Source organism: Petaurus breviceps, unplaced genomic scaffold, assembly GCF_028583685.1.
Source record: "Petaurus breviceps papuanus isolate PSGF00001 unplaced genomic scaffold, PetGlider_PUasm1.0 37, whole genome shotgun sequence".
Taxonomy (NCBI): domain Eukaryota; kingdom Metazoa; phylum Chordata; class Mammalia; order Diprotodontia; family Petauridae; genus Petaurus; species Petaurus breviceps.
In genome coordinates, this window is record NW_027186296.1 from 11,072,382 (window position 1) to 11,086,848 (window position 14,467).

The following is a 14,467-nucleotide window of genomic DNA, read 5'->3' on the forward strand; positions in this document are numbered from 1 at the left end:
GAATAATTATAATCCTCTGCTTTCCACATTTTTGTCTTCTGATCATATTCAAGTGGCAAGTTGACCAGGCAGGACCTATTTTGTGTTCAGGTCAGCTTCCCATGCTTTTCTCTCTGTATTAGAATAGAACTAATGAGGACAAGAGACCTCCTAGCAACCAAAGAAAAGAACAGTTGTCCAACTGCAGGAAGTGTCTGGAAGCCCGTCAGCAGTGATGCGTTTGTGACTGCTTCTCTGCCCTAGGCTGCCCTTCATCTGGCTCTCTCTGGCCCAGATGTGCCAGCCTGTCTTTGCTCAAGAAGGATGAGCACCAAGGCAGAGAGAAGGATGTGGAACCAGAGAATGGTCAGAGTGGGGGAGAGGGGGGAGAGCTGGAGGTGCCATGCAGGTCAGCACAGAGCCCTGGAAGGCCAAACTCTTGTCAGGGAATGGACTGCTTAGGGCCAGAAAAGACATAAGATGAAATGAAAAAGAGAAATAGGAAACCAAAAATGGAGACAAGGAGGAGAAGGCAGGGGATAGTCAGAGATGAAGAGAAGAGGTGACAAACTGAATATATAGTTTAGCTTTTCTCATATCAAAAGCTGTTAAGTCAAGTGTTTCTCAGTCATGAGTCTCTTTGTTTGTTTTTATTATTTTTTTCAGGTAACAAAAGACACAGAACAGATACCGATTTAATGCATTTCCAAAAAGTGCATTTTGCCCATCCTGCCACTTCTTGGAGTGTGGAGTTGTAGGGCAAGAGGAAGAGAAAATGAAACGGAAAGAATCATCTAAAAAATATAAACAGCTTCTTTGAAAGAAAAATGATGGAAGATTTTTAGGGTCCCAGTTGCCTAGTAGAGGGACAGGGCCTCTTTACTCCTAGGTACAGAAGTTTTCCCCAAGTCTAGAGGTCCCTGGCACTCATGACCATATATATATAGTCAGGCTTGTTGCCTCATTCCCAGCCATTGGAAAAAGACCTTACCAAGGTTGCCCCCATCCCCTCAACCCCTTGTTCAGCTGGCCATGTTATCTTGAACATCCCCCAAACACAGGATTTTTAGTCTAAGGGATGATCATTTTGAGAATGAATCATGACCAAGTAGAGGCCAAATCTCCAAGTGCTTACTTCCCTCTGGCTCCCTGGAGCCCAGGCCAGGATCTGGGGTGGGGTAAGGTACCAGTGTATGTAATCCTGGGTTTCCTGAATGATCAGTGGGGTGACAGAATGCTCTGAAGCTAACTGGTGATGGGAGACCATGAGATAGATATGATGGGCACAGAAGCGCAAGGGGTGGGGTGCATTTGGCTGGTGTGAGGCTTTCTGGGACAGCAGTCTATGGGGCTTAACTACCAGCCACCCTGGAACGGTCTTCATTGGGCAGCTTCCCTATGTCCTCCAGCCTTAGGATGGGGAAGCAAAGAGCACAGATAAATTCAGTCCACGTGCTCTCCTAGCTCCCTAAAGCCTGCATCACGGAGTCCCTGAGAAACAGGCAGCAGGATAATAGGAAGCTGGCTGGCACCAACATCATACCTTATAGTAGGAAGCACTGGGAGACAGAAAGTCCCAGAGAGTCTGGAGAATTTTCTTCTGTCCCACTGGCTAAGAGTTTTACTGTGTCCCTTGGCTGGCCCTGTAGCTTTGGTGGTAGGAACACAGGTCCCACTCCCCTTTCCCCCAGGGGTAGTTGACACCATGTGCAAGGGACAGAGGTAAGAGTCTAAGCCCTTGGGAGGTCTCCTTTCTCCTAGTTTTTCCAAACAGGAATTCCACTTGGGTTTTCCAGGTATGTCCACAAGGGAAATTGGGAAGCCCTGAAGGAAGCAGCGTATATGCTGGGATGTGACTCTGTGTGTACTTGTGAATTTGTCACATTGCTGTTCTCAGACCCGGAAGGGGGACGAATTCTTAGCTCTGAGAGGTTCTGTAGTTATTTGCTCACTGCATGAGAATTTCTCTGGTACTGGGAAAGATCCCTGTCTAACCCAAATAGGACATCACTCTCTTTGGGTCTTTAGATCTCCAGCTTATCCTCTGTCTGCCCTGCCTTCTTCCCTGTACCCCTCACCTCCACCCCAATGGGCTCTCCACTGCTCACTGCCTGGGAGGAGTTTGACTGCTGGAGTTTGGGAGCCAGAAGGAACTGGTGGAGGTGGCAGCTCAGACGTAGTTGGCAGTGCCCTGGTGAGCATTGATCCTCTGCATGTGGCAGGAATGGCAGAGCAGATGTCCATCCAGGGGGAAGCAGCAGCAGCCTTCCTCATCACTCAACTGCATTCGACAGTCCTGTGGAACAAGGGTATAGAATCACATCTAGTACAGGGCCATCTGACTAGTTTCCCACCTCTCATTCCCCAACAATTGGGTTTGCAGGGGCTTCCCCAAAGACATAACTTGAGTCAATGCTCCAGCCAGACACCAGGTGTCGCTGCTGCAGCAGAAATGCCAGGATAGACCCATAGGTCTGCTCCCTGGAGCTGGAGTCCCCATTGCCCCAGAAGGGATGGAAGGTCAGAAAAACAAGGAAGAATCCTGAGTCGTCAGGGTCTATAGAGTGGTAGTGATGGGTTCCCCTGGCTTCCTGGCTTTCAAGCATCATGGAAGAGAAAGACTCCGACTTTGGGAGTCAGAAAACCTGAGCTCGAGTCCAAGCTCTGCCACTAACTGGCTATTGTGACCTTGAGGAAAGTCACTTTACCTGTTTTCATGGCTCAGTTTCCTCATCTGTAAAATGGGGATTAAGTATTCTTATCCTACCTATCTAGTAGGTTTGTTGTGAGGGAAGTCCTTCTAGGCTTACAAAGGACCATGTAAATGTGAGCAGTTATTATTATCTCCGCCATAAATCCAAGTGCATTAGAGATTTTAGCACCACATCACTGTCACCTTCCCTCTTCCTTAGCCCCACACTCACCTCACAGTGATAGCACTCAAAATGGTAATCTCTGTCCATGGATATCACCCTCACAATCTCTTCACAGCCCTGAAACAAAAGGAAAAAGCCCCCAACTACATAGGCAGGAATGAGGGCATTGGATCTCACCCACAAAGACTACGAGGTCACATAAATGGCCTCTGCCCCCACTGCCATTGTGAGGTGAAACATACCTTTGGGTAGCTACTACAAACCCTCCTCCTCCTCCTCTCCCACAGCTAAACTCCAACTGGCACACTCTCGTGGTCCTACTTCAGTCTGTTGCCACATCTGGCATCATGAAATTGTCCCAATAGGAGCTAGGGGCCTTCTCTCAGGCTGTTCTACCTTGCACATCGTTGGGTAGTAGGGAACAGGGGAAGGATAAGAAAGAAGGGGGTTGGGCTTGATCAAAGAAGATGGCCTTAGCCTGAAGGGGAGGGACCAGAGATAACCCCTGCCCAGGGAACAGTAAGAGCTAATGGGCTCTGGTTTCTCCATGAGCTCTCTTGCTTATGACCTCCATTACTTCTCTGGCACATTCCATCTAAGAGTGAGTTCAAGAATGCTCTCCTACCAGCCCTCTTCTGGAATCTACTTAAATGCAGTTGGACCAAGGGTTCTATGACATATTCCCTAATAAGGTAGGAGGAAAAGGGGCTAGTTAAAACAAAATTTTCAGAAAGGAAAACATTTACAGTTGAGTGTTTTGTGCTTTTTAATGTGAAATGCAGAGCCACCCAGGAATCAGCCTGAAATATTTATGATTCAACTATATGAGTGCTTGCAGAAGGTGTTTGGGGGAGCAGGGAGAGGTCATGGAAGGAGACAGCTCAAGCAACAGGTCTTTCTTAAACACTGGCATCAGCACCATCTACTTGCTCCACATAAACCCAGACATACTGACCTCTGATGGGAGGATGGGCTGGCCACAAGCAGCACATTTTGGGGCATAATTTCTGGAACAGAGAAGGTAGAGGCAAATTCAAATTGGGAGCAAATTGGGACCTCCAAAAACCAGTCCTATCTCAGGTCCTGGTCCTGTCTCCCTCAGCCTCCCAGGTAAAACTTACTTGTGGTAGTCGGTGACACAGTACACCTGGTTGGAAAAGTCCACCGTGAAAGGTACGCCATCCAAACACTTGTTGCAGACAATGCAACGGAAGCAGCCTGGGTGATAAGACTTCCCCATTGCCTGCAGGATCTGACTCAGTTGTGGGAGGAGTGGAAAGGAGTGTGATTAGTGTGGATGTGAGCCCAGAGTTTAGTACCATTCCACCCTGCCAGGTACCAACTTCCATGAGGCTGCAGCCTTCTAACCCCCAATCCAGCCATCTCCTTCTGCCCTTCTGTTTGTTCCAACAAGCATTTATTAAGGGTTAGCACAATCTCTTTCTCTCTCTCACTCTCACACACACACACCACACACAAGCACAGTGGAGGATCCAAGAGAAGAATCATAGAATATTAAGGCTGAATGGGACCCTTATAAAAATAAACCACCAGATTTCAATCGCCTCATTTTACAAATGAAGAAACTAAGGTTTAGAAAGACTCATTCAATGATTTGTCCAATGTCTCAGAAGTCTATTGATTCTCATCCTAATGAGCTTTTCACTATACTGAAAGGAAAGAAATGGTTCTTAAGCTTCTCCCTTGAAAAGATAACTGTTACCTGTATTTGTGGTATATACCTCTAAAAGAATTGTAATGTCAAGGAACAGGGAAAAGGCAATGAACCTTCCCTAGGCACCTGACATAGTAGGTGCTCAATAAGTTTGCTGAATCCTCGAAGTAACTTCTTTGAGATTTATATACATATATGTGAAACCCTACAGAAAATTGGGAAATCAAATACACCTAATTATGTTGCAAAGTCTCCAAAGCCACAGGAGTTAGGGAAGGAAAAGACCAGTGAGAGTTGGGGCTAGAGAAAGCTTCATGGAAGAAGGGTCTTGATTAACACCTGGAAAGATATGCTGGATACACACAAGGGCTGAGGGAAGAAAGAGAAGATGGGAAGACATTGCAGATGGGAAAAAAATAGGACCAGCAAAGATGAACAGAGTATACATGCAGAGTACTAAAAGAAGACAAGCTTAATGGGAAGGACCAAATGTACATGATGAAGAGCAGGGGGAAGATAAGATTAGATAGGTAAAGTCAGGTCACAACATGGAGGATTTCTGAGTGCCCTGCAATAGGAAACTATGATAGGCTTTGGAGAATTGGAGTGAAATAGGAATTATAGCTTTTAGAGCCACAAAGGAACTTCGAGGCCATCTAGCCCAACCCCTTCATTTTGCAGACAAGGAAATTGAGGGATTAAATGGCTCATCCCCTGGTGGCACAGGTAATAAATGCCAGAGCCAGGATTTGAACCTACCGTGTTTCCCCGATAATAAGACACTGTCTTATTAAATTTTTTTGGACAGAAAAACACCAGAGGGCTTATTTTCAGGGGAGGGCTTATTTTAATGAACATTGACAGCAATTTTAATAAACAGGTAAATGTGAACAAAAAAATGTACCTTTATTCAATAAGCAAATCACTGGGGAAGAACAGGATGACGCACTCACTGCTGCAGCTCTGATTGGATGCAGCTCGGAGCACGGCATGCATTTCACCCAGGTTGGGGGGGAGACGGTGCATACAGAGGGTACCGTAATGTAGCGTGTAGTGCAGGGGATCACCTTCACTACAGTAGCAATCTCAATAGGGCTTATTTTCGGGGGAGGGCTTATTTTAGAGGAATCTTACACAGTAAGGGGAGGGCTTATTTTCGGGATAGGTCTTATTATCGGGGAAACACGGTAGGTCCTTTGATTCCCAATCCAGCATTCTTTCCATTGTGCCATACTGAATTATAGGAAGGTTTAGACTGTCTACCCCAACTCTTTCAAAATCATCCCTGACTCTTTAGTCTCCATTGCCCTTGATTCTATCTTGCCTCCTAAAACATCCCACTAGTAACAGCTCTCCAGTTGAATTTTCCTTACCTTCTCCAAGATCAAGTGACCACAGACACAACATTTTTCTGCTGCTTCCTGGAACCCTGAAAACTAGAAGGGTGGGAGGTGAGAGGGAGAAAGAGAAAAGGCTGTCATCAAACTGAAAATGATGCGACCGGGGCCACCAGGTGGCTCAGAGAGTAAGAGCACCGGCTCCAGTGTTGGGATGACCTGGATCAAATCTGGGCTCAGATACTCAGCACCACACCCAGAAATAACTGGCCGTGTAACCTTGAGCAAGTTATTTAACCCTGATTGCTTTAAAAAAAAAATGATGCGACCACAAGGTGAAAGGGACTTAATGAAAGGGACCCCTTACATGGGCAAAGAGGAAGGGATGCCAGTAGGTGCCAATCCTAGGTATGATGAACTAAATAAAAAACATCATTCCTGACTCACCAAGTAATCCTCCTCACAGTAGACAGAGCCATTGACACTGTAGAAGGCCTTGCATCGAAGTGTCCTCCCTGAAGCCCAATGAGAACAGAAGTAAGTGGGACTGGGAATCTACTGTACAATCCCAACGTCCTTCAGGATCCAAGAAGCATCTAAGACCACCTCTCCAGGACAGAAGTTCCTCCCAGAAAACAGATTATACCTTTCAGTCTTTTACCCCCTCCAATACAGCCTATACTCCATGTATTTCATGATTTAATTTTTAGTCACCTTGCTAGACTCAAACTAAGCCACCCTATATTCAACTACTGAAGTAACAAAAATATTGTTATGCCCTCCCCTTCCATGAAGTACCACTCTGCCATCATTCTACCTGTCCTCACCTATGCCCCCTTAGAGGTAGCCAAGTGGCAAAGCTAAATACAGCAAAAAGCCTACAGTCAGAAAGGCCTGAGTTCAAATCCAGCCTCAGACAATTACTAGTTGTGTGACCCTCGGCAAATCACTTTACCTGTCTGCTTCAGTGTTCCCACAGTTAAATGGGGATGATCATAGTACTTACCTTCCAGGGTTGTTATGAAGATCAGATGAGAGAATGCTTGTAAAGTGCTCAGCACACTTATTCCCTTCCTTTGGTCAAGTACCAGACTCTTCTACAAACCCTTTTCTGAAATCTATACTAACCCTCATCTCAGGAAAGAGAACTTTCATCTTCATCATCATCATCATCATCATCACCTACTTTTAAAAGTACCCATTGCACATTACACTGTGTTGGGAGTTGTATAAAAAAGAATGACAAAAGACTTCTCATCTTCTGCTTCTGTGAATGGCTTGGTCCTGTGCCCATCCCCTTAACTAACTCCCTCTTGGGGCTGAACTCTGTTGGAGGATCTAAGGATACTGGAACCAGGACATAATGCTTTGGCGACAAAGCAGGCTATGCTATCTGATATCCTGGGCTGTACTTTTGATATCAGCAATCCCAACTTCCCCCAAGATCCAGGGACAGTCCCAGCATGCACCCTAAATGCTCTAATGATTTCCTTCCACTCCATCAGTGCCCCACAAGGTAGTATAAAGAGTCTCATAGATCTTGAGGGTATGGAATGGGAGGCAGAGGGCTAGGGCAATTGAGGGGCCCAAAGGAAGAATGGGCATATTTCCACCTTTGCTATCTTCCCATTAGAGTATCCATTCATAGCTCTGTCTGGGCAATTTGTAAAAACAGATCTGAAAACTAAAGAGAAAAACAGAAAGGGGGGTGGGGTTTGGAGGCAAGAGTACAAGCTTAAAGTAAGAAACAGTCTGAAAAAGACAACAACTGAGAGTCAAATGGGGGAGGGAAGGGAGAAGAAGAAGAGAGAAAAAAAGAGAGGGAGTCAGAGCATCAGACAGACAGAGATAGGAGATTAAAGGTTTAGCAAAGGAATCAGAATAGGAGACCAGCAGTGGAGGGGGTGGTGAGGGAGGGACAGGGGGAGTCAGTGCCGACAGGGAGCCCCTGCACAGCCTCCTGAGCTAACAGTGGGCATTCCTGTAGCGTGATGTCATCAGCTTGGCATGGCCCAGTGGCCTGCGCTCCAGAGAGGTGGCTGAACTCTGACCAGCCAAGAGAAAACCCCTCTCCCAGCTCCCCCACAGCTCCCCATTCCCTAGGCCCACCCCCCCCTCCCCTTCCACATTCCTGTCTTTCACCGTCGCCCCAGGCAACTTGGCTGCCCAAGACTAAACCCCACCAAGCACAGGGCTGCAGGCCTGGACCCAAAGCTCAGAGCCCAGAGTCCAGAGCCTAGGCTATGCAGGCAGGGAGCACAACAGAGAAAGAGGGAGGGAGGGAAGAAGAGAAAAGGAGACAGACATGAGAAAGGAGGGAAAAGAAAAAAAGGATAACTGATTGAAAGAGAGGGAGGAATTGATCAGTAGAGGAAGCAAGGGAAGGGGGAGTAGACTAATGCAGTTCGAGAAGACAGAAGAAGAGAGGGAAAAAAAAGAAAGACACACAGGCAGAGAAGGAAGGAAGATGGTAAAGAACTAGGGACTAGATACTTGGTAGATGCCCAAAAGCTTTCCACTGAGAAATTTAATGATGAAGAGCTCTCCTGTTGCTCCAATTCTTGTCCTGCCTCAGATGTTGCCATTCCTTCTCTCTGAGACCTTTGTACCTGCCCCATCCATACTTGTTTAGGGGAGGGCTTCACTCACCACAAGAGCAGCAGACAAAGCAGTGGGTGTGGTACAGACTGTCCAGGGCCTGGCAGGCATTGCTTTGCCCATAGATGCCCTTGTTACACTTTATACATGTGCCTGTGAGGAGAAGGGAAAAGAGAAAAGGTTACCACACCAGTATCCTTCCTCCTTCAACCCTCAAATAACATACCCTTCTCCCCTTTCCTCTACTGTTGGGCACAGGGAAGAGGCTTGAGAAAAGAGGGTAGAAAATTGTTTTACAGGCTCTTTCTTCTTGGGAAAGAAGGCAGAAAGTCCTAGATATGCTGAGAGAAAGCACAGCTAGCAATCCTAGGACTGTTCACTCATTAAATACATCACTTGAGTTTTGACATGCCCAGCCCTGGCTAAGCTTCATGAAATCTTCAAGAGAAATCAGAGAAATCTTCAAGAAGGGTTATACAGTCTACTTGGGAAGAAAAGACCAATATGTAAAACAATCCCAAACAATATGACAGTATATACTGTATATTATCAAGTCCTAAACTGTAGGGTATAGACAAGATGGAGAATTCCTGGAAGAATTCAGAAGGGATAGAGCATTAGTAATCAGGGAAGGTTTCAGTAAGGATTTGTGGGCATGAGCTGTCTCCTAATAGTTTATCTGGGCTTCAGTTTCCTCATTTGTAAAATAACAAAATTGGAATCAGTTATGTTTAAGGTCCTTTCCAGGTGTAATATTCTATGACTCTTAAGGATGGGTAGAATTACTTTAGATAGGCAGTAGGGCAGGAAGGCATCAAGACAGGAAGAAGTGAGGTGGACAGTGAGACAAGTCTGTGTGGAGTGGAGAATTGAATGAAGATTAGGGAGTAGTAGAAAATATGGTTGGATAGATAGGATGGGGCTAAGTTTACAGAGAGACCTCCCTGCCCTTTCCATTTTCTTTTTCTCTTTTTTCTTTCTGGGGAGAGAAGGGGGCTGAATGGCTGCAATTCTCCCAGGCATGGGGGAATCTTACTCTAGTTCTTTCTCACCCATGTCCCAAATGTATGCCAAGCCTGAGGCCCCCAGGTTCAGCCCCAAGAAGAGATCAGATCTGAATGGGACCTGGGCCTGCCCCTCCCCCTGTGGTGTGGCGCGCTCCTGCCCAAGCACAGCCCAGCGACCTGCAAGTTGAGGCCCATCCCTGCCCAAGCCCAGGGGCTTGGGAGCCTCGTGCTGCAGCTGCAGCATCAGATGGGCCTGGACCTGTTTTGCCTCCACCCTACAGCAGCTGGGCAAGGATACAGCTAGGGAAAAATGGGCCAGGACTAGCTAGCGGGGAAAGGGGGGCGCTTACATAGGGGTGATCATACAAGGTGTATGGGGGGATGGGGAAAAGATATGAGGGGGTTCTCAGTGCAGAAAGTAGATCTAGGGTCCATGATAGAAAGGTATGAGCCTCAGCCTCAGGGCTCTGAATACAACCTCTGGGTCAGGGAAGATCTATTCCAGGGGCAGGAGAGCCATGCCTTAAGGGGCCATGTGTCAGAGCCACCTCACCAGGAAGCCTCGGAAATTATGGGAAAACAGGGAGTACACTCAGGCATGTTCTCTCCTTCTCTACTGCATCACACTCCTAACCCACCACTATCCACACCCCAGTTCTTTCCAACTGATCACATCCTTTCTGGATTCCTCCATAATTTTCTAGGCATTAAAGGTTTAAAGGAAGAGGCTGCTTCTACCTAACATCCACCTTCCTTGGGCCCCAAAAGCAATGTTCCATGAGGCCCTGCCAGGTGATTTCTGCCTGTCTGCTTGCCTGTGGTATCTGCTCTCTTTTTACTAAAAAGATCAGGAATCAGATCCTCTGCTTTCTTCTTTCAGCCTCTATCTTGGAGTGGGGGCTGGGGATGAATTCTATAATGCCTTCCAAGCCAGCCCTGGCTTCCTTATCCCTGGAACCCTTTTCCCTCCGGCCTCCCACCCCCCCACCCCGTGGTAGAACCCTCAAAATTCTAATGGGGGGGAGGGGGCTTTGGATCAATGACAATAGAGGCAGGTGAGAAAGAGAAAAAGACTGCTTTCACAGGACCAAGAATAAAACCTTTAACCAGAAAAATTGCTAGGGGACAAACCACCCAGTAGATAAGAATGCAGGCAAATCATATGCAAATTTAAGGATTCAACATCTGAATGTGATCTCTGCCTGGTCTCACAAGTCTAGGCATTTGATTGCACGGTCTAACATTTTCTAATAGCATCCTCAAAGTATTTTTCCTAGCAGTCAAGAAGCTCCTTGAAGTTAGGTTCCACACTACTGGGCTCCCCCTCAACTAGGCAAAAGATAGTCTTCAATTAATGCATATGTGGTAGATTAAACTGAAGAGAGAAAATCCTGAAGGAGACTAATGGGTTCCCCTAAGCCCTTAGGAAGTCTGGGGCTCAGGCTCAGCCCTAGGGATGGGGGTGAGAAGGCTGTAGAGGGATAGTCGGGGCCTTATGGTCTTTGGGTCCAGCTACAAATATTGACCAGTACCCAAGGTCACTGCTAAGCTGGTTGTTGCCAGCAGTCACTCCAGGTCACTCCCTCAATGATGATGGTGTAAATGTCTTAGCATCAGTTTCTGTGGTTCTCTGCTCCTGCCCTGACCTTTGGAAGGTGGGGACAGATTGAGGGAGGGGGGAGTGTGTGTGAAGCTGGCACTGCCAGGTCTACTTACTAGTAAATGCTATAAGTCTGAAAGCAGGCTAGGCAGGGTGGGGCAGGCACCTGGGTCCCCGTTCCCGCCCCAAGGCACTCCCTCCAGCTTCACTGGCTCCATTTCCCCGACGGGCCGCAAGGCGTGTGCGGAGGAAGGCACCCCCCCCTCCCAAACCGCCCCGCCTTGCGGGCACCTGGAGCGGGCCGGGCAGGAGCCAGCACGCAGCCTGCCCTCCCCACCCCCCACCACCCCTGCATTCCCCGCATTCCTGCGGGCGGAGACAGGGGATGGGGTGGGGGCAAGGCGGGCAGGCGCCTGCTCGGGCACTGCCGGGAAAAGGGGAACCAGGATGGGGGGGGGGGGGCGCTCTGCCTATCCCACTCTTGCCCTGTTCCCCTGAAGCACCTCCAGAGGCCGAAAAAAATCAGAACTGTGACGGCTTGGGGATGGTGGTGGTAGTGGGGGTGAAGTGGGACCCACTGGATGACTTAGAGACTGGAGATGGAAAGAATTGGATATTCTGGTCCATCAGAAAGTGGACTAAGTGGGTAGAGGCCTTTGGTATTCACTGCCTGTCTCTCCAAGTTAAATCCATGGAGAATCTGCCACACTCTACGGTACTGGCCCTAGGGTACCTTATCCCTCCAGCCCCAGTCCACCCTTCCCCGTCCTCACTCACCGAAGTAGTCCTCCTTAGACTCAAGTTCCCGGGCCCGGCCCCGGCCTGCCTCTACTTGGAAGGGGCCAGGCGGCTCTTCGGGTCCCGAGGATTCTGTACCGGGGGGTTCCCCGTGGGCGCCTGGTTCCCGCCCTCCGGTTCCCACAGCTAGCCGCAGCAATGCTGCCAGCTCCTCTGGGTAGCGGACGCCTGCCGCGCAGTCCCCGTAGCCGGTCACAGAATGTCGTCCAGGCTGCGTCCCTCGCCTCTCTAAGGGCCCAGTCGCTCCCATCCCAGCCCCGGCCAGGGCCCCGGGGCTGCCCAGGGCTGGTGGGTACGAATGACGGCTCTCTTGAAAGCCGAAACCCGTGGGCCGGTGAGCGCAAAGACGGTCTAGGGCAGCATGGAGGTCGGGATAGGCAGAGGGCACACCTCCAGGAGGAAAGCCTGTAGGAGCCCCAGCGAAGGGAGGGCCAAAGGGGCATGGCCCAGTGGGCAGGGGACTTCCGTGGCGTTGGTCGTAGCCCATGCTGATGCCACTGGTTCGGTTGCTGCAGGGTCGGCTGCCACCAGCTCCGCAGCTCCCCGCACCGTCCAGGAGCAGACTGCCCCGGGGGCTAGACGGCTTGCTGGCATCGCTGGCGGAGCTGCTGGCGAAGCTAGAACGCGGGCTTAAGGCGGGGGCCAAAGTCTCCAGACGCAAGTCGGGGAGCAGTGATTGGGGTAGAGGCAAGGCCCGGGGCTGGGGTACCCCGCTGGGGAAAGTAACTTCGTAGCGCGGCGCCTCAAAGGAATAGCGTCGGATTCGCTCAGCCTCCAAGGGGCCCTGCTCGCGGGCTGCTTCCAGTGATTCATCCTCAGATTCTCCAAGAGTTCCCCGGGTCCCAGGCTTCCTGGGGCCCCCAGACCCGTTCAATCTCCCCTTTCCAGGAGCAGGGGTCCCATCAGGCCCTGACCGGCTCGACTCCCCCTTTCTGCGGCCAAACTTGGCGCTGCCGGAGTCCGAGAGCTTTAGCTTTTCCAGCAGGCGGCTAGCTTTCTCTCCCAGTCGCTCCATGCCCTCGGGTCCGGTGCCTCGAGCCCCCTCCCTACCCCGGCCCCCCGGCTGTGTTCTGACTGCTCCCCCTCTTCCTGGCCGCAGGAATCTAGACCCCTGGGGGCACTGGACGGGCACGGGGTCTCAGCTGGCAGCCCGGGTGCCCGGAGCCCAGGAACCCACAGCATCCCCTAGGGAGAGGGGTACAGCTCCCCCACCCATCAGGGAGTATAAGGGGTTGGGGGTACCTAAGGCTGCAGCTGTTCTATCCACCAGTCTATCTGTTCATCAGTCTGCGGGCTGGCCCTGCCTCCCCCAGCTCCCGGATCCCTTTGGCCCCCGCCTCCCTAGCTACCCCCCCCCCCCCCCCTTAGCTTCCACACTTAAGCACCGACTCGAACTTCTCTCCTAAACTTTTGTCTGCCCGGCCGGACCTACTTTCATAGAAGGGCGGAGCGCGGTGTGCCCGTAGGAAGGGAAAGAGGTGGGGGTATCAGCGCAGGAATCTTTGGTTCACCCTTTCCGAGGGAGGGAGACTGGGGTTAACTCTCTTCTGGACTTAGTGCAGTCTTTGATAATGGAGACAGGAGAGCTTTGACAATTAATGAGTCAACACTGCAGCTCCTTAGAGGCAGTCGAGGAAAGAGTGTATGGGGCCAATGGGCGGACTCTTTGTCTGCAGTTGGAATGTGCGGAGGGGCACTGTGGAATCCAAGGATAAGGAGTGAAAGCTACTAGAGAGAGGCATGAACTGCGCAAACATGGTCACTTTGTTCCCAGCGTGGAGACGGAGATAGATGGAAAAACAGAGAACTGAACAGCTAGGCACAGAAGTAGAGTGAAAAGAGTAAAGTAGAAACAGAAGAACTCTCAGAGATACAAAAAGGGAGGAATAAAAGTCACAAGCGAGATGGACATATGTGAAAGAAGGAAATGGGAGTCTGCTCTAGAGGAAGAAAAAGGCCAGGTGAGGCAGAGCTAGACACACTGAAACGGGAATAAAGATCTATGTAAGCATAGAAAGAATGAGGCAGTGTGGAAAGAGAACTGGCTGTGGAGTCAGAGAACCGGGTTCGAATTTTGGCTCTGCCACATGCTACCTGTATGTTATTGAGCAAAGCAGTTAACCTCTCTCTAAGCCGGTTTCTTCATCTGTAAAATGATGGGACTGAACTAGATCATGTGGAAGGTGTTTCAGCTCTAAATGTATGATTCTATGATGATGGGAAAGAGAGGGAAGGGAAAGGAAACTTTGACCCAGAGATAGTCACAAGAACTCAGAAGGCGTGTGTGTGTGTGTGTGTGTGTGTGTGTGTGTGTGTGTGTGTGTGTGTGTGTGTGAGTGTGATGGGGAGAGGGAATTAAGGAAAGGAGTAGAAACGGAGAAAGCTTAGAGAAGCTGGAGGCCGAGATGGAGAAGAGACACTGAGACAAGCACCACCTGGTGTTTAGAAATGGAATTTCTCAAGCCGGTTTCAGGTGTTTGGTGTGTCAGGGAAGAGCAGTCTGGTGCAGGGTACCATTTTGGATAGCCCATAGCAGATTGCTGGTAAAGAATAAATATGACTCTGAGAGTCAGAGGAGAAATTCAAATGAATGAAAG

The 14,467-nt window shown here is 49.5% G+C and overlaps 1 protein-coding gene across 2 annotated transcripts; it reads right to left on the reverse strand.

Annotated features, from left to right (window-relative positions):
- Nucleotides 1-614: 614 nt before the first annotated feature.
- Nucleotides 615-13,157, reverse strand: AJUBA (ajuba LIM protein). 2 transcript variants are annotated; one of them, XM_069097816.1, is made up of 8 exons: nucleotides 11,850-13,157; nucleotides 8,517-8,618; nucleotides 6,315-6,382; nucleotides 5,904-5,966; nucleotides 3,977-4,107; nucleotides 3,811-3,862; nucleotides 2,904-2,972; nucleotides 615-2,275 (listed from the first exon to the last, which is right to left on the reverse strand). In XM_069097816.1, exons 1-8 carry the CDS (start codon nucleotides 12,883-12,885, stop codon nucleotides 2,150-2,152), a joined length of 1,647 nt encoding a protein of 548 aa, XP_068953917.1. In that variant the 5' UTR covers nucleotides 12,886-13,157; the 3' UTR covers nucleotides 615-2,149. The 2 variants fall into 2 exon arrangements, with proteins under 2 accessions (XP_068953917.1, XP_068953918.1); XM_069097817.1 differs by lacking the exon at nucleotides 11,850-13,157 and adding an exon at nucleotides 9,518-10,388.
- Between the last annotated feature and the right edge of the window lie 1,310 nt (nucleotides 13,158-14,467).